Below are 26,388 nucleotides of genomic sequence, written 5' to 3'. Positions count from 1 at the left end.
ATTTTTCCAAAGACATACAGATGGCCAATAGGCACATGAAAAGATGCTCAACATCACTAATCAACAGGGAAATGCAAATCAAAACTACAATGAGATATCACCTCACACCTGTCATAATGGCTATTACCAAAAAGACAACAAATAACAAATATTGATGAGGATGTGGAGAAAAGGGAACCTTCATGCACTGTTGATGGGAATGTAAATTGGTGCAGCCACTATGGAAAATAATATGGAGATTCCTCAAAAAATTAAAACTAGAACTACCATATGATCCAGCAATTCTACTCCTGGCTATTTATATGAAGAAAACAAAAACACTAATTACAAAAGATATATGCACGCCTATATTCATTGCAGCATTATCCATTAATAGACGAATGGATGAAGAAAATGTGGTACACACACACACACACACACACACACACACAATGGATATGCTCGGCCATAAAAAAGAATGAAATCTTGCCATTTTCAGCAACATGGATAGACCTAGAGGGTATTATGCTAAGTGCAATAAATTAAACAGAGAAAGACAAATACTGTATGATTTCACTTATATGTGGAATCTAAAAATAAAACAAATGAACAAACATAACAAAACAGAAACAGAATTATAGATACAGAGAACAAACAGGTGGTTGCCAGAGGGGAGAATGTGGTGGGGGAAGGAGAGAATTGGGTGAGGGAGATTAAGAGGAACAAACTCCCAGTTGCAAAATAAGTCAATGGTATGAAATGTATGGTGTGGGGAATATAGTCAATAATTACTTAATATCTTTGTTCGGTGAGAGATGGTAACTAGACTTATCCTGGTGATCATTTTGAAATATAGCGCAGTATGGAATCACTATGCTGTGTAACAGGAACTAACATAGTGTTGGAGGTCAATTATACTTCAAAAACAAACAAAAAACACAGAAAAAGAGACCAGATTTGTGGTTATTGGAGGAGCCAGGTCAGGGGAGGGGGAATTGGATGCAGGTGGTCAAAAGGTACAAACTTTCACTTACCAGATAAATAAGTACTAGGGATACAATGTACAACATGATAAATATAATTAGCACTGCTGTATGTTATATATGAAAGTTGTTAAGAGAGTAAATCCTAAGAGTTCTCATCACAAGGAAAAAATTTTTTTCTATTTCTTTAATTTTATATCTATATGAGCTGATGGATAGTCACTAAACTTACTGTGGCAAACATTTCATGATACATATGTCAAACATTATGCTTTACACCTTAAACTTATACAGTGCTATATGCCAATTATATCTCAATAAAACTGGGAAAAAAGCATTGACATGTTAAAAAAAATAGATAAAATAAAATAAAATAAAGCCAGTATTTCATTTTACTTTAGGGCAGTGAAACATTACACAATTCATTATAAAATCATCTGAATCAACCAACCAAATCTAAATTTTCAATTGATAGGAAAAATAAAATTAACTTATTAGTAAAAAAAGAACACAAAGTGCTGTTATGGCTGTCAAAGTTGTTTAACGTATAGAAATGAAGTAAACCCATGGCAGTGAAATTTGGGGATGAATGGGCATATAACATACATTATGATTTGAATTAAGGAGATACACTGTTTCAAAGCTCAAGGGAAAACAGGTACCACCCCCTCCCCGATAATATTTAGTTCCAGAAGATGTATATGCTTAATTTTAAAACATAACATTCTCTTAAAACATTAAATAGTTACCTTAAATTCAAGCCAAACCAGCAATCATAATAATAATAATAATATGTGTTTACGTAATCATTGTTCAGGCTTACACCTTCTATTAATACTTTATTTTATTGTATTTTTAATTAAAATTATACCATTCAAATTAAGTCAGACATGAAATTAGCTTTGGAAGAAAATCACTTTGGTGTATTATTTAAACCTTTGAGGATAAAATGCATGCAAGTTCTTCCAATCATGCAGAACTAACAGGACATGTGAGATGTAAAATGGACATTTATTTTTATTATTTTCAATACAAGATCAGAGTTATAATAAGTTTCTCAGAAACTACTGTAATAAATTACTTCATGGCACAAAACTGCCATAGAAATTTTCCTGGTGAATGGCAGATGGGGCAGCTAAGTTTCACATGCTTATTTCCCAAAGTGGTATTGGTAGAGGAAAACCTAATTTCTAAAATGGGGATATGTTAGAAATGTAATACTTCTTTTTGCATGATGTTAATAATTCTATCTAAATTAATCAAACTAATTAATTTGATGTAATAGGAACTGATGCAAACGGATTTCATTATCAAGGTAATCTAAGTATATGAAATTCTATCTCTATTTAAATTGATTCCCTTTGAAATTTTTCTGTAAATGACATAGCTTCACCAGAAATGCTCACAGGGACTGATTCATAGATGTAATAGTATTACAACTGGACAGACTAAAAAATAAATAACATAGAAAATAATAATCAAGGGTAAATGTCCTGGTTCTACCCTCAAATCATTTAGTAGTATCAGACCTAGCTGTGCTCACTGGTACGCTCTTCATCTTCAAATTATTTAGAACAGTGACATTCTAACTCGTGAATGTCAAGTAAGTCCCATATGAGCGTTGCTTCTGAACTAAGCTTAGTCAATGCTTAATCTTGATCTGGCAATGCTGCTATTGTGGTTTTGTTTTATGACTTGATTTGCACCAAAAGTATAAAAAGAAAAAAAAAAAGGTGGAAGTGGGGGGTGGGGAGGTGTGGGCAGGACTACCTTTATTATCTTGGCAGACAGGCAAATTTTTCCCTTAGAGCTAAACAAATCCTGCATACTCAACTGTCAAGTTATCTTGAGGTGAAAGATTTACAAGAGCAAAGAGATAATTATGTGAGTAAAGATTTGAAAACCTAGAGCACATCAAATCATTTGATGTTGCGTTAACAGGTCTCTTCTTTTACCTGTACAGCTATGTAAGACAAATCACTCTGTTCACTCTTGATATCCCAGTCCTCATCTGTTTCTGAGTCACTGGAGTAAGTGTCAAAGAGAGAGGACGTTCTAGACCACAAGTCATCAGTCTGAGTAGTTGCATTACATAGTCGTGTTCCAAACACTTTCACTTTGGCCTGAATACCTGAAGGAGAATAAACACAATTACCTATGAGTTAGAATTTGCTTTTCATAAACAAAAGACCAATTCAATTGATCAATCAACTGAAAAGTCAAAACTTACCCACACTGTAGTGAGGGGGTCTCTTCAGAGATATTTGTGTACTTTTGCGCACTGGGCCTTCCTCACAGTGAGTAGGTACTGAAGTGACATCATTAGATAGATTATCAGCATGGACTTGTGTTTGTATAACTTGATTTTCATGTGCAATCTAAAAATACAAATCAGAGGAGAATTATACTGAAGGTAAGGCCTTCTTTATATGGTTTTATCTCCTAAAAGTTACAAACAGTGAAAGAGTATAGACAATACTTTTAAAGGTCACGTATTAGGAAGGCTGGAATTTGAACCCAGGCAAGCTGGCTCCATAGTCCAAGTTCTTAAGAAGTCTGCCATACTGTCCTTTACTATTTCTAAGCCTATTTCTAAGCATTGTGGTCAAGCAAAAATATATATGCTATTAAGCTATTTGCTGACAACCCATTAAATTTTCCCTAAATCAACAGCTGGAAGAGATAATACTACTAGTATTAAATGATTATAATAGTATTAAATATATCATAGCAAAGCAGTAGCATCGTTCTAGAAATCCTAATCATCAGTCCTTTATACATGAGAGAGAAATAATTTAAGATAATATGCTTTAATGTTTTTATGCTTTCCTGAGAAAAGTTACAATGTGAAATGGAAATTTTGATTTATGGGAGAAGTAAGAGGTAGAAAGGAGGAGAATTTGTATATTCAGAAGGTAATGTAAGACTGAGTACCTGGAAATTATGCGGAAGAGGCTAAGAAAAGATATCTGGAAAATGTAAGAGGGCCTGTGGGAAGAAAAAATAAGTGATAGAGAAATGAAAAAAAGTACTTTGTAATTTTACCTAGACCACTGAAAAAAAATTTTAGCAAGCATCCTTGGTTGCTGTAACACAGGCTATGAATGCCCAAGTTAAAGAAACTTTATGAAGAAACTTTTGTGAAGAGTCCCTTTGTAACATGAAGAATTACACCTAATATTTTTGAGGATTTAAATAAAAATTGAAGTCTTTATCTTTGTGTTTATAGTTATGACTAATTTTGACAGCTAATCTACTTCTACTTTTAAGCCAAGCATTATAAAGGTCTAGAATAAGTATATATTTCTTTACAAAACAGATGTACTCCTGATAAAATGGAGTTTTAGGAATTTATTCAGGCTTTAAAAAATAACTTTTGTTCCCTTTATAACAGTAATACATTGTATCACTGAGGAAAATTTGCACCATACAGAGAAGCAAAAAGAAAAAAAAATTAGCCGTAATCCCATCATTCATAGCTAACAACTTCATATTTTGGTATCATTTTTGTCTTTTTCTATGTATTTTTAAAAATTGGGAACATATGTTTTATAATCTTGTTTTCCTCTTTAATACATCATGTTTCTATGTTATTAAATATTCTACATATAATTTTTATGGCTGCACACAATCTATTGTACAGATATACTGTAATTTATTAAAACAATCCATAATATTAGAAATCTTTGAACAAAAATTTTTGTGTACATACACGATTACTTCTTTATATTAAAAATTTAAGAAACAGAATTTCCAGATATGTATTAATCAACTGGAACATGAATCAAAAGAAAATTTTTAGAATGAGGCAGAGAAAGACAAAAGGATGAAGGCTATAGAAAAGGTCATAAGAGATACAGCGGAAAAGATGAAAAAGCATAATATATAATATCAGTTGTAGTCCCAAAGGAAAAGAAAGAAAATGGGACAGAAACAATATTTGAACAAATAACATCTGCGAATTTACCAAAATGAATACAAGGCATTAAGACATGGTTTTACAAAACTACTAAATGTATTCACTAAAATAAAAACAAAGGAAACCATATCTTTGCATATTACAGTAAAATTGGAAAACAAAGAGAAAAACTTAGGAGCCAGAGGAAAAAAGATACATTGTCTTCAAAGGGGCAACCATAAGACACAGTAAGGCCTAAACTCTTAAGGATACACAAGGATTGAAATAAAAGAGTGTAAAAAAGATCTAATATGCTAACACTAACCTACAGAAAGCTGGTGCTGCTATATTGGTGCTATATAATAACACAGCTTCAACATATATAACACAAAAATTGTTAGAAGACTAAATATGTAAATTAAAAAACGAGGTGGAAGATTTTTAACACACCTCTCTCAGTAACTAATAGGCAGGCAAAGATTCCATAGGGATATAAGAAGTTTAAACAACATGATTAATAGACATATATGGAGAACTGTACCCAACTGCAGAACACACATTCACCTCAAGTGCATATGGAACATTTATAAAAACTAACCTATGTTAGGCCTAATACAGTTTCAATAAATTCCAAAAGATTAAATCCATATGCTGTATATTCTCTGGCCACAGAGTAATTGACCTAGAAGTCTATAACAAAAATATAACTACAAAATACCTGCATGTCTGGAAATTTTTAAATATACTTCTAAGTAACCCATGATAAAATTACAGTGGAAATTAGAAGATATTTTACACTAAATAATAATAAAAATATTCAAAATCTAAAACTCGTGGGATTCAGTTAATGTCACACTTAGAAGGGCATTTATAGTCTTAAATGTACATAATAGTATAGAAAAAATTAATTAGTCTTAATTTAGACTGCAATTTTAACACCATTCAAAAAATTATTTCACAAAATATTTCTAACGTATCTTCATTTCAGGAGTTTTCCCTCAAACAATAAACTCTACTGAAATCTACATTTGGGAAATAAGCATGTCAAACTTAGCTGTCCCATCTGCCATTCACTATGAAAATTCTGGAAATCAATGATCCAATTTAATGCTCAAGAAGTTAAAGAAAGAATGGTAAATAAAAATTGAAAAAGTAGAGAGATGAGAGAGTGAACTGTAATGTAAACGATGGACTTCGAGTTATAACAATGTGTCAGTGTAGGCTCATCAGTTGTAACAAATGTACCACTCTGGTGGGGGATGTTGATAATGGAGAAGGTATGCATGTGTGGGGGCAGGGGGTAATTGGGAAATCATCTTCCCCTCAATTTTGCTGTGAACCTACAACTTTTCTAAAAAAATAAAGCCTTAAAACATTAAAGAAAAATACTGGAAATCTTTTAATATGCAGCTCAATGTTCATAGCAGTATTATTTAAAATAGCTAAGACATGGAAGCAACCTAAGGGTCCATCAACAGAAGAACGGATAAGGAAGATGTGGCATATAAATATATAACATTACTCAGCCATAAAAAAGAATGAAATTTTGCCATTTGCAACAACATGGGTGACCCTAAGGGTATTATTCTTAGGAAAGTAAGTCAGACAGAGAAAGACAAATACTGTATATTTTCATTTATATGTGGAACCTAAAAAATAAAACAAATGAAGGAATATAACAAAACTGAAACAGACTCGCAGATACAGACAGCAGACTAGCGGTTACCAGTGGGGAGAAAGGTGGAGGGAGGGGCAAAATAGGGAAAGGTGATTAAGAGGTACAAACTATTGGGAATAAAATAAATAAGATACAGAGGGCGGACAGCAGAAGCAAGAAGAACTACAATCCTGCAGCCTGTGGAATAAAAACAACATTCACAGAAAGATATACAAGATGAAAAGGCAGAGGGCTATGTACGAGATGACGGAACAAGATGAAACCCCAGAAAAACAACTAAATGAAGTGAAGATAGGCAACCTTCAAGAAAAAGAATTCAGAATAATGATAGTAAAGATGATCCAGGACCTTGGAAAAAGAATGGAGGCAAAGATCAAGAAGGTGCAAGAAATGTTTAACAAAGATCTAGAAGAATTAAAGAACAAACAAACAGAGATGAACAACACAATAACTGAAATGAAAAATACACTAGAAGGAATCAGTAGCGGAATAACTGAGGCAGAAGAACGGATAAGTGACCTGGAAGACAGAATGGTGGAATTCACTGCTGTGAAACAGAATAAAGAAAAAAGAATGAAAAGAAATGAAGACAGCCTAAGAGACATCTGGAACAACATTAAACGCAACAACATTCACATTATAGGGGTCCCAGAAGGAGAAGAGAGAGAGAATGGACCCGAAAAAATATCTGAAGAGATTATAGTCAAAAACTTCCCTAACATGGGAAAGGAAATAGCCACCCAAGTCCAGGAAGTGCAGAGTCCCATACAGGATAAACCCAAGGAGAAACACGCCAAGACACATAGTAATCAAACTGGCAAAAATTAAAGACAAAGAAAAATTATTGAAAGCAGCAAGGGAAAACTGACAAATAACATACAAGGGAATTTCCATAAGGTTAACAGCTGATTTCTCAGCAGAAACTCTACAAACCAGAAGGGAGTGGCATGATATACTTGAAGTGATGAAAGGGAAGAACCTACAACCAAGATTACTCTACCCGGCAAGGATCTCATTCAGATTCGATGGAGAAATCAAAAGCTTTACAGACAAGCAAAAGCTAAGAGAATTCAGCACCACCAAACAAGCTCTACAACAAATGCTAAAGGAAATTCTCTAAGTGTGAAACACAAGAGAGGAAAAGAACCTATGAAAACAAACCCAAAACAATTAAGAAAATGGTCATAGGAACATACATATCGATAATTATCTTAAACGTGAATGGATTAAATGCTCCAACCAAAAGACACAGGCTTGCTGAATGGATACAAAAATAAGACCCATCTATATGCTGTCTACAAGAGACCCACTTCAGACCTAGGGACACATACAGACTGAAAGTGAGGGGATGGAAAAAGGTATTCCATGCAAATGGAAATGAAAAGAAAGCTGGAGTAGCAATACTCATATCAGATAAACTAGACTTTAAAATAAAGAATGTTACAAGAGACAAGGAAGGACACTACATAATGATCAGGGGATCAATCCAAGAAGAAGATATAACAATTATAAATATATATGCACCCAACATAGGAGCACCTCAATACATAAGGCAACTGCTAACAGCTATAAAAGAGGAAATCGACAGTAACACAATAATAGTGGGGAACTTTAACACCTCACTTACACCAATGGACAGATCATCCAAAATGAAAATTAATAAGGAAACACAAGTGTTAAATGACACAATAGACCCAATAGATTTAATTGATATTTATAGGACATTCCATCCAAAAACAGCAGATTACACTTTCGTCTCAAGTGCACACGGAACATTCTCCAGGACAGATCACAACTTGGGTCACAAATCAAGCCTCAGTAAATCGAAGAAAACTGAAATCATATCAAGCATCTTTTCTGACCGCAATGCTATGGGATTAGAAATCAATTACAGGGGAAAAAACGTAAAAAACACAAACACATGGAGGCTAAACAATACGTCACTAAATAAACAAGAGATCACTGAAGAAATCAAAGAGGAAATCAAAAAATACCTAGAGACAAATGACAATGAAAACACGATGTTCCAAAACCTATGGGATGCGGCAAAAGCAGTTCAAAGAGGCAAGTTTATAGCTATACAAGCCTACCTCAAGAAATAAGAAAAATCTCAAATAAACAATCTAACCTTACACCTGAAGGCACTAGAGAAAGAAGAACAAACAAAACCCAAAGTTAGCAGAAGGAAAGAAATCATAAAGATCAGAGTAGGAATAAATGAAATAGAAACAAAGAAAACAATAGCAAAGATCATTAAAACTAAAAGCTGGTTCTTTGCGAAGATAAACAAAATTGATAAACCATTAACCAGACTCATCAAGAAAAAGAGGAAGAGGACTCAAATCAATAAAATTAGAAATGAAAAAGGAGAAGTTACAACAGACACTGCAGAAATACAAAGCATCCTAAGAGACTACTACAAGTAACTCCATGCCAATAAAATGGACAACCTGGAAGAAATGGACAAATTCTTAGAAAGGTATAAGCTTCCAAGACTGAACCGGGAAGAAATAGAAAATATGAACAGACCAATCACAAGTAGTGAAATTGAAACTGTGATTAAAAATCTTCCAACAAACAAAAGTCCAGGACCAGATGGCTTCAAAGGTGAATTCTATCAAACACTTAGAGAAGAGCTAACACCCATCCTTCTCAAATGCTTCCAAAAAACTGCAGAGGAAGGAACACTCCCAAACTCATTCTATGAGGCCACCATCACCCTGATACCAAAACCAGACAAAGATACTACAAAAAAAGAAAATTACAGACCAATATCACTGATGAATATAGATGCAAAAATCCTCAACAAAATACTAGCAAACAGAATCCAACAACACATTAAAAGGATCATACACCACGATCAAGTGGGATTTATCCCAGGGATGCAAGGATTCTTCAATATATGCAAATCAATCAATGTGATACACCATATTAACAAATTGAAGAAGAAAAACCATATGATCATCTCAATAGATGCAGAAAAAGCTTTTGACAAAATTCAACACCCATTTATGATAAAAACTCTCCAGAAAGTGGGCATAGAGGGAACCTACCTCAACATAATAAAGGCCATATACGACAAACCCACAGCAAACATCATTCTCAATGGTGAAAACCTGAAAGCATTTCCTCTAAAATCAGGAACAAGACAAGGATGTCCACTTTCACCACTATTACTCAACATAGTTTTGGAAGTCCTAGCCACGGCAATCAGAGAAGAAAAAGAAATAAAAGGAATACAAATTAGAAAAGAAGAAGTAAAACTGTCACGGTTTGCAGATGACATGACACTATATATAGAGAATCCTAAAGATGCCACCAGAAAACTACTAGAGCTAATCAGTGAATTTGGTAAAGTTGCAGGATACAAAGTTAATGCACAGAAATCTCTTGCATTCCTATACATTAATGATGAAAAATCTGAAAGAGAAATTAAGGAAATACTCCCATTTACCATTGCAACAAAAAGAATAAAATACCTAGGACTAAACCTACCTAGGGAGACAAAAAACCTGTATGCGGAAAACTATAAGACCCTGATGAAAGAAATTAAAGATGATACCAATAGATGGAGAGATATACCATGTTCTTGGATTGGAAGAATCAATATTGTGAAAATGACTATATTACCCAAAGCAATCTACAGATTCAATGCAATCCCTATCAAATTACCAATGGCATTTTTTACGGAACTAGAACAAAAAATCTTAAAATTTGTATGGAGACACAAAAGACCCTGAATAGCCAAAGCAGTCTTGAGGGAAAGAAACTGAGCTGGAGGAATCAGACTCCCTGACTTCAGATTATTCTACAAAGCTACAGTAATCAAGACAATATGGTACTGGCACAAAAACCGAAATATAGATGAGTGGAACAGGATAGAAAGCCCAGAGATAAACCCACGCACCTATGGTCAACTAATCTATGACAGAGGAGGCAAGGATATACAATGGAGAAAAGACAGTCTCTTCAATAAGTGGTGCTGGGAAAACTGGACACCTACATGTAAAAGAATGAAATTAGAACACTCCCTAACACCATACACAAAAATAAACTCCAAATGGATTAAAGACCTAAATGTAAGACTGGACACTATAAAACTCTTAGAGAAAAACATGGGACGAACACTCTTTGACATAAATCACAGCAAGATCTTTTTTGATCCACCTCCTAGAGTAATGGAAATAAAAACAAAAATAAACAGATGGGACCTAATAAAACTTTTGCTTTTGCACAGCAAAGGAAACTATAAACAAGACGAAAAGACAACCCTGAGAATGGGAGAAAATATTTGCAAACGAATCACGGATAAAGAATTAATCTCAAAAATATATAAACAGCTCATGTAGCTCAAAATTAAAAAAACAACAATCCAATCAAAAAATGGGCATAAGACCTCAATAGAGATTTCTCCAAAGAAGACCTACAGATGGCCAAGAGGAACATGAAAAGCTGCTCAACGTCACTAATTATTAGAGAAATGCAAATCAAAACTGCAATGAGGTATCACCTCACACCAGTTAGAATGGCCATCATCAGAAAATCTACAAACAATAAATGCTGGAGAGGGTGTGGGGAAAAGGGAACCCTCTTGTACTGTTGGTGGGAATGTAAATTGATACAGACACTATGGAGAACAGTATGGAGGTTCCTTAAAAAACTAAAAATAGAATTAACATATGACCCAGCAATCCCACTACTGGGCATAAACCCAGAGAAAACTATAATTCAAAAAGACATAGGCATGCCAATGTTCACTGCAGCACTATTTACAATAGCCAGGTCATGGAAACAACCTAAATGCCCATCAAATGGATAAAGAAGATGTCGTACATATATACAATGGAATATTACTCAGCCATAAAAAGGAACGAAATTGGGTCATTTGTAGAGATGTGGATGGATCTAGAGACTGTCATACAGAGTGAAGTAGGTCAGAAAGAGAAAAACAAATATATGTGGATATATGTGCATATATGTGGAACAGATAAACCGGTTTGCAGGGCAGAAATAGAGACACAGATGTAGAGGACAAACGTATGGACGCCAAGGGGGGAAAGCCGTGGTGGGTGGTGGTGGTGGTGTGATGAATTGGGAGATTGGGATTGACATGTATACACTGATGTGTATAAAATGGATGACTAATAAGAACCTGCTGTAAAAAAAAACAAATAAAATTCAAAAATTCAAAAATAAATAAATAAATAAATAAGATACAAGGATGTAATGTACAGCACAGGCAATACAGCCAGTACTTCATAATAACTTTGTATGGAGTCTAATCTATAAAAATATCAACTATGTTGTACACCTAAAACTAATATAATATTGTAAGTCAACTATACTTCAATTAAAAAGAATACTAGAAGTCTGTTAAAGAATGTAAGCAGTTGGGCAAAATTTGAAATATTTGGTAATTCAACACTTTGTCTTCACATAAGCAAGTTAGTTATCCTTAAGGTCTCCTTTGTTTGAAATACTACATCTGAATATGTAAAGACATCCTAGTGTTTAAGTGAAGTTTTCACATATTAACAAGTTTGTTTAATGTGAAAACATATAGGAAAAGGTCTATGTTAATCATTTTAGCTCAGTAATGTATAAATCTAGTGTATCAATTAAAAATCAAAGCTGAACAAAATAATTTGAGGGGAAGAAATAATAATAGAAATAAAAAGAAAATAATATCAGAGAGAAGATCAAAAGGCAGAGTTCACTCTTTGAAAAGACTAACAAAAATCGATAAAAAGAATGAAAAAGTAAAAATTACTAACAGATCATAAAGAAATTTAAAAGACAGAGTATCATGAACACTTTTGTGTCAATATGTTTAAAAATTTAGATTAAACTGACAAATTTTTAGAAAAATACAACTTATCAAAAGGGATATAGAAACAGAACAACTCTGAATAACCCCATAACTATTAAAGAAATTGAATCCATCATTAAAAAATCTTCTCATAAGGAAAACTCCAGGACTAGGTATCTTTTTCAGTGAATTCCACAAAATATTAATATCAAATTTATTAGTGGACATATAATGCCAATTTATATAAACTTTTCCAGAGAATGATGAAAGAGGGGACAACTCCAAACTGGTCAGCATAATCTTGAAACCAAAACCTGAAAAAGGCATTTCAAGAAAGAACAGCTATAGACCAGTTTTGCCTATGAACACATATGCAAAAATTCTAAATAGAATGTTAACAAATCAAATTAAACAATACCTAAAAGAATAATACACCTTGGCCAAATTGGGTTTGCTTCAGCCATGCAAGTTTGACTTTATATTTCAAAACCAGGCAATAAAGTTCACCACATTAACAGAATAATAAGCAAAATACGTGATCATTAATAGGTTCAGAAAAAGCATTTGAAAAAATTCAACATCATTTATGATTTAAATCTGTAGCCAAAACTTGGAATAGAGGGGAACATTTCCTTTTATGGTAAGAGCAGCTACCAAAAGAACTATAGCAAAAATCATATCAAATGGTGAAATATTAATGACTTTTCCTTTGAAAATAGGAATGAGAAAAGGATTCCCCATCACTTCTTCTGTTTCCCACGCTGTACTGGAGGTTCTAGCTAGTGCAATAGGAAGAATAAGAAACAAAAGCATAAACATCAAAAACTATATGCATATATTTTTTATACATGTAGAAAATCCAAAAGTATCTGCAAATTATCAGAATTAATAAATGAGTTTAACAAGGTTTCTAGTTACAAGGTCAACAAAAATCAATTTATCCACATACATTTACAGAAAATAAAATTTTAAATAATACTATTTATAATAGCAAAATCAAATAGGAACAAATCTAATGAAATATGTACAAGACCTCTATACAGAATGCTATAATGTTTTTAAGAGAAATGTAAAAACCCAAATAAATGGAGGGATACATTATGTTCATGGATTGGAAGAATCAGTATTGTCAATATGCTCTTTCTCCCTACATTCATTTAAAAATTCAAGGCACTCTCAGTCAAAATCCCAACAGATAATTTGTGGAAATTGATGAACCAATACTAAAATTTAAAGAGCCCAAAATAGCCAAGACATCCATGAAGATGAACAAGGTAAAAGGAATTAATCAACTGGATATTAATTTGGGGGGGGGTGCTGTACAATGACCATGTGCTTTATTTCTTCTGCTCTGTGATTTTTTTTTTTAACATCTTTATTGGAGTATAATTGCTTTACAATGGTGTGTTAGTTTCTGCTTTATAACAAAGTGAATCAGTTATACATATACATACGTTCCCATATCTCTTCCGTCTTGCGTCTCCCTCCCTCCCACCCTCCCTATCCCACCCCTCTAGGTGGTCACAAAGCACCGCTGCTCTGTGATTTTTAATTTCAATAGTAACCTCCATATAAAGTAAAACTACTTGATTACCTCAACTTTGGTTTAGATTAAGGTCTCACAAAGAATTTTAGCAAGTACATTTAAACTAATACCATAAAACACAATCATTATTGAAAATAAGCATTTGTCAGAAAAATATGCCAACTAGATATTAATTCTTAACATAAGCTATAGTAAAGTATTGTGATAATGGCATAAAGATAGGCAAACATAAATGGAACAGAATTTTAAAATGCTGAAACAGACTAATGTGTATATGAAAACTTGATTTATGACAAAGCTGACACTGCAGGACAATGAGGAAATGCTAGCCTTTGCAATAAAAGATGCTGAGTCAATCGGGTATCTATATGAGGAAAAAATGAAACAAACTCCACTTCATACACAAAAATCAATTCTGAATGGGTTGTAGATATGAATGTAAAGACTAAAAACAGTAGGTTTATGGAAAACAGCAAAGTAGCATGCTTTAAGCATTAAGTATACAGAAAAAGATGGTTAGGTTGGCCTACATTAAAATTAACAACTAAGTACACAGAAAAAAAAAAAAAAGAAAAGCTCAGTACATCAAAAGACACTATTAAGAGTGAAGAGAAGAAGGTAGTTAAAGCATATTTAACTGACAAAGGACTTGAAGACAGAATTTATTAAGAACTCTATATCAACAAGAAAAAGACAATCCAACAGAAAAATCGGCATATCGCCAAAGAGGCTATCCAAATGTTCAATTAACATTTGAAAAGTTGTTCCCTTACTAATGTCATTTATGAAATGAGAAAGCAAAGTAAACCACCATTACACACCCTTCAAAAAGACTCAATGTGAAAGACCGACAATCCAAGTGTAGGCAAGACTGTGAAACAACGTAAACTCTGATTATGCTTCTAGTAGTGTAAATTAGTACAACTATTTTAGAAAATTATCTGGTATTATTTACTGAAGTTTAATATAATACTGTGTCCCAGAAATTCTAGGTATATATCATCAGAAACGTGTACACATATGAAAAAGACATGTAGAAGGATGTTTACAGCAGGATTACTTCTAATAGCCCCAAAATGATAACAACCCAAATGTCCAACAACAGAAGAGATAAAAAAGTTTTTTGGTATATTCGTACAATAAACTGCTATATAGTAATGCAAACATATTACTGCTTTATGCAACAATATAGATGAATCTTACAAATATAATGTTGAACAAAAAAGCCAGATGCAAGAAATGCCTACAGTACGATTCTACTTACATCAAGTTCAAAAGAAAGCAAACTTGGTTGCTTTGAGGATGGAGGAGGAGCTAGGCTTGGGCTCTTGAGTTGCTAGTAATGTTCTAATTCTTTGACCTATAGTAGTTACACATGTTCAGTTTCTGATAATTTAATGATTTAAGCACTTTCCTGTATTTTGCTATATTTGAATTAAAGTTTAAAAAATACAGTTGGATTAGAAAAACAAGGATGCAAAATTAACAGTTAAGGAGAGACAATAATTCTAGCTATATGAAGCAAAATATCAGTGTATGGTGCTCATCAGAACCCCCTTTTGTCCTTGGAGGTGGCCCCTAATCTTTCCTCAAGCTCCCTAAAGATAGGCTACATTCATACTTCTATTTATCTACATATAGCACAAAACACCCAAAACAGTGTTTACAATAGCTCCTCAATAAATATTGTAGAGTGACTGGAAATTTGCTGTTTAGTCAGTTGGTCTTGGAATGAAAAACAGTGAGTGGGGGAAGGAGTGAAAGGTGGCACAAGTAAACTTTCTTAGAGATGCTATTGGGATTCTCAATCCAGACCGGCTAAAAATTTATTGCTATCAAGTCTAAATAAACTTTTTAAACTTTATATAAAGTACTACTATTAAAACCTACACATAGTTTCCTAATAACTCAGCATGTATATTAATGTAATATGGATTGTTAGAAGTGTTGGCTGGATATATTTACTAATTGGAAAACAGAGTTGGTATCTATTCTAGATTTCTCAATAGTTAGCCTTTGTTGTATTATAAGATCTTTGGTTGTTTTATTAGCCTGGCTTTTCTTCTCGCAATTTTTGATTAGATGGTAGAATTATGAGGAAGAAAAATGGTGTAAGGGTGTGTGTGGCACATGTTTAATATTTACCTCTTTTACTACATATTTATATATATCTATATATAGATGTACATATATGGGCTTGGGTAAAGGTTGGCTAGGCAATGATGGTGGATAGATGGTTCAAGGAAGAGGCAGATGTCTTGACTGCTATACAGCTTGGTGAGAAGGGAAACTGGCAGAGAACTGAAATTTTAGTGTACTAAAAAAACTGTTCTCATAGTCACATAATCATTCCACAAATATTTATTGAATTCCTTAAATTTGCAAAATATTGTTCTAGTTGCTGGCAATACAATAGTGAACAAAATCAGATAAGATCCCTACTCTCACAGAGCTTACATTCTAATGTGAGGACAAACATTAAGCAAATTATACAATTATTTCATGACAACTGTGATGAGTGCAACTGAAGTATATGTGCTAATGAAGTGTATGAAGAATGAGAATATATAATTAGGGAATCAAAAGGGAAGGATGTTTGAGCAGATTTTTAAAGTAAAAGGGCTCAACTGATGATGATGGGAAATGGCAGGGGCATAATTCCAGGGCAGTACATGAAATAATGGAGAAAAGGCTTATTGGTAGGAAAGACTACAGTTATGTTCAAAAATTGAAAAGATGAGCATGACTGGTGCACAGTGAGCAACAAGGACGGTGGGCTGGGATAGGATTGGTGTGGTAGGCAGGGGCAAAGCACATGCAGAGACTTGTACATTGTGTTAATAATATTATTCTTCATCCTAACAATTGCAGGATGTCATTACAGGGTCTTAAGCATCCACCCCAATGTAGAAAGCAGGTTGGTATGGCAGAAGAGTTTCTGTCTGGCAATTAGACCTAGAGAAAAGGCTCTTGAGGAAATTAACCTCCTGGACTGGCTTCCTTGCGCATAAATAGTGAGTCTGAACTAGAGGAGCACTTAGGTTTCCTTCAGTTCTAAAATTCAACGAATACCTCTATATATTCAAAGCCAAAATGTCAGTTACAAGTCACCTGACTTCTTGGTGAATTCTTCCTATCTCTAAAACTGAACACATTTTAGATCCAATTAAGCGTCATAATTTAATCTATGTTATGGTGATAGGGCTGAAGTTTGACTAACTCAAAGAAGACTGAGAAGGCTTCTTTAAGATGGGAAGTGGGCAAGAAGGCAGTAGTGACCAGATGCAAAATAAGTGTAATCGATGCTTACGAGTATCGAGAAAGTAGGCAGAAGAGAGCAAGATAGGAAAATTCAGCTCATTGGAACGATTTAATTTAAAGGCAGCCAGTCAAGAGTAAGTTTAGGAGTGGGAAGGGATCGTTTATCAGCAAGCCCCATCTTCATCAGCATCTCGTATCCCCCTTCCTCCGCCATTTTGACAGTATAATTGATAATTCCTCAAGCTTATGTAATATGGTACGCAGAAACAGTTTCAAGCACCCCATTCCTTGAGATTTGCTCAAATTAAACACTTTCTATTTAAAAACTCAGGAGCGGAGAGTGAAGGCGACTCCATAATCTGAAGGACGAGAGAGAGAGAGACAGACAGAGACAGAGAGGGAGAATGAGAGTGTTTTGGGTAAGAGGAGGTAGAAGAAACTATAATTCCAGAGTGTTAATGCTAAATAGGCTCTTGGAGATCACTGAGTAAACAGAAACCTTCGAGGTGAGGTGACCTTCCCAAAACGACACTAAGTGGAGGAGCCTAGCCACAGACCCGGGGTCCTCCAACGACCCTCGGGGGACTCCTGGGTGGCCCTTTACCTGTGAAGCCGCAGCCCTCTTCCTGGCCCGGAGGAGTGTACAGCAGGCTGGCCTCGGGGCAGCCTCGGGCTGCCTGACTGCCTGGGGCTCGCCTCCCTGCTCGGGGCCGCCCGCCCCGTCTCCCTCTTCTTGCCCCTTAGGTACCGGGGAGGACACCCGGTGCAGGGTGGGCACGGCGCCCGCCACGAACCTCAGGCGCTGGGAGAAGCGCAGGTTCTTCTGGATAACCGAAGAGACGTCAAAACAGGCGGGAGCAAAGTTGTCGGAGCAGATGACCGAGCTGTCATTGCCCTCGTACCAGTCTACACCTTGTCTCCTTCCCCTACCTCCGGCCGCCGGAAGTGCCGAACTGCGGCCCCACCTGGGAAAGTACCCGGCTCTCGGAGATCCTCCTCCTCCCTGCAGCTTCCCCTGAGAGCAGGGGGCCACAGGCAGAGGGATACAAATTTCGCGCGGGCCCAGCTGAGGTGGGCCGTAAAGAGGGACGGACCGGAAGTGGTGGTTGTCATAGCTACCGAGGTGGCCGGCCTCTTCCCCGTCTTATCCACCTCTCCACACTCCCGCTCTGTTTTTATGAGGCCAGGAAAATAGAACTAGGAAGTGCTGACGTTTTGGGGCCCCCAAATATAACCAGAGGCTCTAACGAGGGCATCGGCCAGTGATTTGGTGGAGGACCAGACCGGAAATGGTAGTTTCCATGGTAACTCCTGAGCGGGTTGCCTGGGAGATGACCCCTTGCGCTCTCTCTGAATCTGTGCTGTAGCGTCACTTCTAAGGCAGATCTAACTGATCTTCTTGGACTGTCTCCTGCCATGATTCCCGGGAAATACCGCTCTGTTTCTGGCCGAGCTGCGAGCAACGTAGGTTGGGTCTCCTACTTTTTCTTCCCATTCGTAGCGTCCTTTCTGACTGGCGTCTTTGTCCTAGGTGATGGGCTGTATTATTGGGGCCAGCACCTCTGAGTCTACGCAAGCTATTGTCTGACCGAGGCTTGAGATTCCTGAACTGGACCAAGGCACTTGGAGGGTATTTAATACTGTGTGATGGGTATTCAAAGTCTTGTTCAGGATCTGGGCTTCCCAGAAGGTGGAGCTGGTCTGCTGTGAAAGGCTAAGCTTCATTTAAATTCCTTTAACCGGTCAATTCCTTTTTTTTTTTTTTTAATTAAGAAAATATTAACTGGCACCGCCACCTCCTTCACCTGTCTCACTGAGCTATTGACTTAGACCTGAAATAGCAAGTGTCAAAAGCTTTAGGTGCTAAGTAGAGGGTTAAATTGCTGCAGACATTTTGGAAGATAAATCACAGTGAAACCTTTTAATTCTTAGTTGTGATTTTATTGTTTTCAGCAGATCCCCAGAACATGATAATTTACCAGAAACAAGCAAAAAGCGAGCATTCTGTTTTATTCTAATTTTTTGTTATATCTTTGTGTACTATTTTCGGGAGGTGTGTGTGTGTGTATAAGTTAAGAGCATATTTTATGGTTTAATTTTTACATTGTAGGTGAACTGTGGGCTTCATCTGGTAATTCAAACATCATCGCTTCCTGAAAAAAACAAAGTAAGATTCAAGCAGATTTGTATTTAAATTAAATATAAATTGTTTTATATTCTGCAAAATAGCATGATTTAAAGAGCAGAGTCTAAACTGGAAAATTTAAGTATATTTACTTTGGTCACTAATCTAAAGGTAATTTTTATTTTCTGCCTACACAAAGCCAACTAGGGGTTACCAAAGAAGAGAAGGAAGGGGGAGGGGCAAATTAGGGGTATAGGATTAAGAGATACAAACTACTATGTATAAAATAGATAAGCAAGAAGGATATATTGTATACCTCAGGGAACTATAACCACTGTTTTGTTATAACTTTTAATGGAGTATAATCTGTAAAAGCACTGAATCGCAATGTCGTACACCTGAAACTAATATAATATTGTAAATCAACTATACATCAATTAAAACAATCAAACAAAATAAAACCAAAAAAAAAACCCCACCTCTTTTAAAAACTGAATCTTATTTCATCAATTACAAGAGGTAAGGTGGGTTTTTTTTGACATCTAAACATTTCTTAAATCAGGACTCTTCTTAAAACTGATGGCACATCATTGTTTAATTGGGAAAGTTTTTCCTTCTTAGTAGTGGGTAAAATGATGGCATGTCTTACTACTGATGGAATCTTATAATAGATAAAATGTGATAATTTGGGGGCACATATCTAACATTCCAGAAAAAAAATTGATTAGCAGTGGAAATATATTAGGCCAAATGCTATTTAGAAGTTAAGATTTGAACATGAGATTCTTTTCCCCAGTTTTCCCGTATTCTCCCTGGCATTTCCATAACTTGTGGCTTTTGATTTGATCTCTGAGATACTCATGTTCTCCCCCCCAGCCCCAACCTCAGATCTCAGATATACTCACCCACCTCCCACACAACTGTGTTTCAAGACACAACACAAATTTTCCTTCTTGACCAATTTAGACACCTCCAACTGGCACAACTCAGGTTTTTCCTAAAGAGTTGTTAAATAGGCGTCACTGAAGGAACTCTAAAATGAAGGACAGAATTTACAGATAAAAACCTGAGAAGGCTAAGGAGGGGCATGAGGAAGGTGGATGGAAGGACGCCATTGGTCAAGGAGGCAGCTGTGGATTACATTATGTATCTGGAAATAAACACTTGGAAAATAGGCTATTTGATTATCTTGAATAAATAGTAGTTAGCTAGATTAATTGAAAATATTCTTTATTGTAATTGGACCTAATGGATTCCTTCCAAAGCTTTGCTGATTGATTTCATTGGACAAATCCTATTCCACTATTATACATAGTATGTTTCTAGGAACTATGTGCCTCATCCAGATTCTTTCCAAACCATTCATTTTCTCTTGTGTGGACATGTACTCTGAGAAAAATACCTTAGCTCATATAATGAATAAGGATATAATGTAAATGCTATTATAATTTTTATAGTAGCATGAGAAACATCATAATTCTTTTATGATATGTATTTAGGGGTTTTGGTAGCTAATCATGAGAGGTTGTTTTGGTTTTGTTTTTCTCAGTCCTCCTATCAAATAATTTTAAATAAATTTAGAGAAAACCCTTCTTAGAAGGTTTAGATATATAATTTTATGTTATAATTGGACTGTTAAAGGAATTCTAATGATAAGAACATTGTGATATTTTTCAACAGAATTTAGTTTCTATTGTATGTTTTTTGCTTTTCCTTTTGAGAAAATGATTCTTGTAATCACTGAATTGTGGTGAGAGTATGGAGGAATTGCAAGTGGCTCAGACTGGAGTCTGGTTTCATCTGACCTCATGAAACTGACTCTGATTTGTGTGTGTGTGTGTGTGTGTGTGTGGTAAAATACACATCACATAAAATTTACCACTTTAACCATTTTAAATTGTAGAAATCAGTGGTATTAAATACATTCACAATGTTGTGCAACCATCACCACTCTCTAGTTTCAGTTTTTATCACCCAAAAGGGAGTCCCTATACCATTAAGCAGTCACTCCCCATTCCGCCTTCCCAACCCTCTTGGAAGCCGCAAACCTGCCTTCTGTCTCTATAGATTTTTCTTTTCTCAGTATTTCATAAATGGAATCATATAATATGTTACATTTTGTGCCTGGCTTTCTTCGCTTAGCATGATGTTTTCAAGGTTCATCTATGTTGTAACATATATTGGTTATTTTATGTTATTTTATAATTATATTCATTACTTTCTCCAAAAAATTTTTTTTCTTAAATAATGTTTTTTAGGTTGAATTCAAGCTAAATAAAGAAACGCCATCATTCCCTGGTCGACTCTTACAACATGATCTTGAAAGAAACTACTCAAGTAGGCAAGGTATTGTCAGAGAGTAGAGATCAGATATGGTTTATCTTCTTTAAGTAATATTGTTTAATAATGTTGAATTTCTAGATCCAAAGAGACTTGAATTAAAAATGACATCATTCATTGGTTACCAAATGGATTGGGCATTTGTTTAAATCAGAATTGATTTTATATACACAGCATAGTAGATTATTTCTAATACAGGAAAAGCTGTTGTGTTTTAGTTTGGGGTGGGCTCTGCACAAGAGAATGGGAAGGAATCTTCCAAATAATGTCTTAGAACTAGGAAAATAGCTCATTAGTGAGGGTAAGAGTATGGGAACACAGATCTTTAGGGAATAAGGAAACAGTGGAAAGAATGGAAAGTCAGGAGTAGAAAAGAAGCTATCTCTTTCCCTTACTAGCACATATAATTATAGATATTTTATATCAAAGGCCTTAAACTTTTGTGTGCATCCCCCAAGATCTTGTTAGAAATGCATATTCTTAGTGCTTCCCTTCCCTTGTGCCCGTCCCCATACTGATTTTGTAGGCCTTGGGTGGGATTTGGAAATGTGCGTTTTAGTAATGCCTCAAGTGATTCTGATGGATGTGGTTTGTGGACCACCTTTTGAAACACAGCCTCATATGATCTGGTTATATTTCTGAAATGTATTTTTCAATTCAAGGAGAAATTTTCTTTGGAACATTTGAGTTGTTACTTGGTTGCCAACAACTGTTAGCTATCTGTAACGTGCTAGTGTTAAGCACTACAGAATCCTTACATACAGTACTGTCCCCATCTCCTAGGAGTTTATATGAGAGGGCTGATCAGTATAGCCTCTCTAGATTGTTTATCTCACTACTGCATGAACATGTGGCGATTTTGAATATTTTATTAGTTTTCTTTTTTTGTTTTGTAACTTCTGGACTTTCCTCTTGGGCCCATCTAATTTGACATGACTTTTCTCTTTCCTATATCGTACACTCTTGTCTTGGTCAATTGCTGGACATGACATCAACCTAACTGCTGTTCCACAATGTAGGAAGCATGTGTCTTGCCTTTTTTGGTTCGATTCAGTATGTATCTACTGAGTGTGTACTGTGTGCCAGACACTGTATTAGGCACAGAGCTATAGATGTGAACCTGAAAATTCTCAAGTAGGAATTTTTTTAATGTTTGCATTGTGAATTTCCTTCACATTTTTGATAATAAATCTTGAATTTGTTTTCTAAAACTTGAATACTTTTCCCAAGGTATTCTTGAATTAGAGGAGGAAGTTGGTAGACAGATTTGTGTATGTCTGGCTAGGTAAGTTTATTTAAGTGTTAAAGTATTGCTAGATATTTGCTAATGAGGAAATAGTATGGCGGCACTGAATTTTGTGAACCTGAAAGATGAATAAACTCTTGTACATAAATAATGACCCATAAAATACAGATTAATTCTTTAGGGAAAAATAAACCTATTTTTTACATTAAAAGATTTTATTCAAACTCATTCTCTGTGACATTTGTACCTGATTGTTTCCAAATGTGCCTCCTCCATAGTTCCAGGCAGTTTCATGCAAGGAAGGCCACACAGTGTGTAGCTGTTTTCTTGACTTTTGTACTCACTGTTCTTCCTCCAAAGGCACAAAACTTTGGAAAAATTATAAGTAGCAGTTTATCAGGAAAAGTTGGGCAATCTCTATCTAATAGACTGCATCCTGATACCCAATTATTATAATTAATTTCACCTCATTCTTATTTTTTCTATTTTTCAAAATTAATTGGACATATATAATCGCCTGTCACCATAAATTAACCAGTGGTACTCTCGGTCCAAAGTAAAGAAACTCTATGTTTTAGTTAGGCTACTTAGTCTAAAACTTGGTATGTGATTTTTTTAGGCTTTTTATATTAATGTTAAGAGTTAACCCCTGTATCCTTGAGATTTTGTAAGAGCCAGGGACTGCTATACAGTAAAATCTCAGTTAACCAGACCTTAATTGATTAAATCCCTTAATTAAGAATTCTAAAATATTTATATAGAGAGGAAGAGGCAGTGCTTGACTCTTAAGGTCATGATAAATCATGAAAAATATAGAAACAGGATTTTTGTTACCAAAACAATCTCAAAGGTAAGGCTGAGTGGACACATATATGACCGTGTACTGTATTATCCATCCAGCCAGCCAGCCATCTGTCCATCCCACTGCCCATCTCTCCATCCATCTTTCCGTCCATCCACTCACCCATCCATCCATCCATGTATCTAGGGTGCAGTGCAGTGAAGACTCTTACCAAACATAGACCATTATGCCTCTAAACACTTTGAGATCCTAATTATGAAAGAATTCATTCAGCATTTTTATACTAAAATGCAAGAATATCTGATTTTCTTTTTTAACAGAAATAATATATGTAAAATGGATTTCTGATTTACTCTTAATAATGGAAAATCAGTTAGTTAATTTACTGATTGCCTAGTGAATTTAGATTCTACAAAGAATATAAAGAATGTAAAATGAGCTCCATTTCTCAAGGAGCTTATAAATTTAATTGGGAAGACAAAAGCTACATATCTGGTGAATTAAATAATGATATATGAAATCACCAATAACAGGAAATGCTTCAATTAAAATTTTGCCACATAGTAGTGCAGTTTATATGCAGGATGAAACATTCCACATATAATGTGGGTGTTTGATACACACATATTTGTATATATATGTGGGTGTTTATATATCCACATAAATATGTGAATGTTTCAATTGCAGATCACTCTGGTTCCCAGTCATTTAGAGCAGCGATCCCCAACCTTTCTGGCACCAGGGACCAGTTTTTTTTTTTTTTTTAAAGGTCATAACATTCTGACCTTTTTCTTTTTTTTTAATTTATTAATTTATTTATTTATGGCTGTGTTGGGTCTTCGTTTCTGTGCGAGGGCTTTCTCTAGTTGCGGCAAGTGGGGGCCACTCTTCATCGCGGTGCGCGGGCCTCTCACTATCGCGGCCTCTCTTGTTGCGGAGCACAGGCTCCAGACGCGCAGGCTCAGCAATTGTGGCTCACGGGCCTAGTCACTCCGCGGCATGTGGGATCTTCCCAGACCAGGGCTCAAACCCGTGTACCCTGCATTGGCAGGCAGATTCTCAACCACTGCGCCACCAGGGAAGCCCCCAGGGACCAGTTTTGTGGAAGACAATTTTTCCACGGCCGGGGTCGGGGGTTGGGGCATGGTTCAGGTGGTAACGGAAGCAGTGGTTCACGTGGTAATGCGAGCTTTGCTCTCTTGCCCACTGCTCACCTCCTGCTGTGCGGCCCAGTTCCTAACAATTGAGGGTTGGGGACCCCTGATTTAGAGTATCTTGCTTGTGGATTTTAAGGCCTTTCTATCTAATCATTCTCATATCCTGCTATTTATTGTATGATGTATGTCATACTGATCGTGATAGTAAGCTCATCATGCAGATAGTGATTTTGACTTCTGTGTATGATAAGAGCTGAAAAGTGTGAGGATGAACTTCCTTTATTCACTGAAGTAAGTGAAATTTACTCCTTGATTATTGCCTCTATATCCCAAGTCTTATTAAATTTAAATCTGCCTTCTAAATTGAGGAATGACTTGAAGCCTTAAGAAAATAATTTTAAAAACCTAATTCTGATGCTAACAAGGGAAATCAAGGTTGTCTATTGTTTGGAGTTTTTCCTTTATCATATTTAGCTGACCAGTTAATCCTTAATCAGTTCATCCTTACACTGGGTTTTGTTCTTTTAACCATCCAATTTTTGATTTCCAAATCAGTTTACTGACTCACGGTTGCTTGGGTACCTTGCTAGCAACTGGTCATGTCACAAGACCAGTTCATTTATGAACATGATCTCAATTCTGAATGCTTGTACTCTAGAACATCATTATTAGTTATCTGATATTTCATGATATTCAGAAAAGTGGGGATGTGAGCACTGATTATTTTGTTCAAGAAGCGAGGTATGTGATACTTTGGTTTATATCTTGCATACCTGGAGAAGTTAGCAAATACCACTGCTTTACAGTTCTTTAGTATGATATATATGGAACTTGATTTTAAGATGGCTTCCCAAAGAATATGTTAGCTTCCTATATTTGGGTTCATCTTTTTGCTTTATTGGTCAGTTTAAGCAGTAGAATTCTGTGGTACCTTAAGGTCTATTTTACTGCTTATCACTCCCATCAGCATCGATTGCTGCTTTTAGGAAATTTTCTCTTTGTAGAAGGAAATAGAGTTGATTTATTGTGGTGTTCAAACTGGTACCTTTGACCCATTGCTCAAGTCTTACTTCATTTATGGAACGTCCCAGAATCTTTTATTAACTATTCTACATTCTTCTAGGTCTTTAGAATATATCTTAATATCCACCTCCCCCAAAACTCATCTGTGACCATCTTCTTTAAGTAAAAAATAACCAGACACATTTATGTGTGAAATTATAAATATATATTGTTTTTTTTATTCTGCATTTTGTGTATGTTGTTCTGTACAGTTTATTAATTTCATATGTGTTTGTCCACTAGATTGAAAGCTACTTAATGGCAGGGACAACATCTAATCAACAACCTATAAACCTCATAGGGGTGTCACATACCTTGTGGACCCTAACTACAAGCCTAACTACAAGTGTACAAGATCTATTGACACCCACTTTGGTCTCCGCAATATTCTCCACCAATAGTAGCTGAACATACAAAGAAAAATGGATGATGCGAGGTTTACATTTGTTATCCAAAACTACTTTCTCTGTATTTCCTGTAGCAAAGTCATGTATTGTGTAGC

At 35.4% G+C, this 26,388-nt stretch overlaps 2 protein-coding genes across 4 annotated transcripts in view; one reads left to right on the top strand and one right to left on the bottom strand.

Moving 5' to 3' along the window:
• Nucleotides 1-1,434: 1,434 nt before the first annotated feature.
• On the bottom strand, nt 1,435-18,572 carry THAP10 (THAP domain containing 10). The gene is made up of 4 exons (XM_061181430.1): nt 18,367-18,572; nt 17,759-18,269; nt 3,193-3,340; nt 1,435-3,093 (listed from the first exon to the last, which is right to left on the bottom strand). The coding sequence occupies exons 1-4, from the start codon at nt 18,570-18,572 to the stop codon at nt 2,897-2,899; spliced, it is 1,062 nt and encodes a 353-aa protein (XP_061037413.1). The 3' UTR covers nt 1,435-2,896.
• The window catches only part of LRRC49 (leucine rich repeat containing 49), a 132,887-nt gene continuing 124,784 nt past the window's right edge, over nt 18,286-26,388 (top strand). For 2 of the 3 annotated variants that reach the window (XM_061180122.1, XM_061180121.1), the window contains exons 1-3: nt 18,286-18,618; nt 19,265-19,321; nt 21,538-21,625. In XM_061180122.1, the coding sequence (XP_061036105.1) occupies nt 18,571-18,618; nt 19,265-19,321; nt 21,538-21,625 (193 nt within the window). In that variant the 5' untranslated portion in view covers nt 18,286-18,570. Of the gene's footprint in view, nt 18,623-19,264; nt 19,322-21,537; nt 21,626-26,388 lie in introns of all 3 variants that reach the window. The other variant, XM_061180123.1, reaches the window with a different exon arrangement.

This window comes from Eubalaena glacialis, chromosome 2 (assembly GCF_028564815.1).
Source record: "Eubalaena glacialis isolate mEubGla1 chromosome 2, mEubGla1.1.hap2.+ XY, whole genome shotgun sequence".
NCBI classification, from domain to species: Eukaryota; Metazoa; Chordata; class Mammalia; order Artiodactyla; family Balaenidae; genus Eubalaena; species Eubalaena glacialis.
This window is presented reverse-complemented; position numbering and strand designations above follow the sequence as displayed.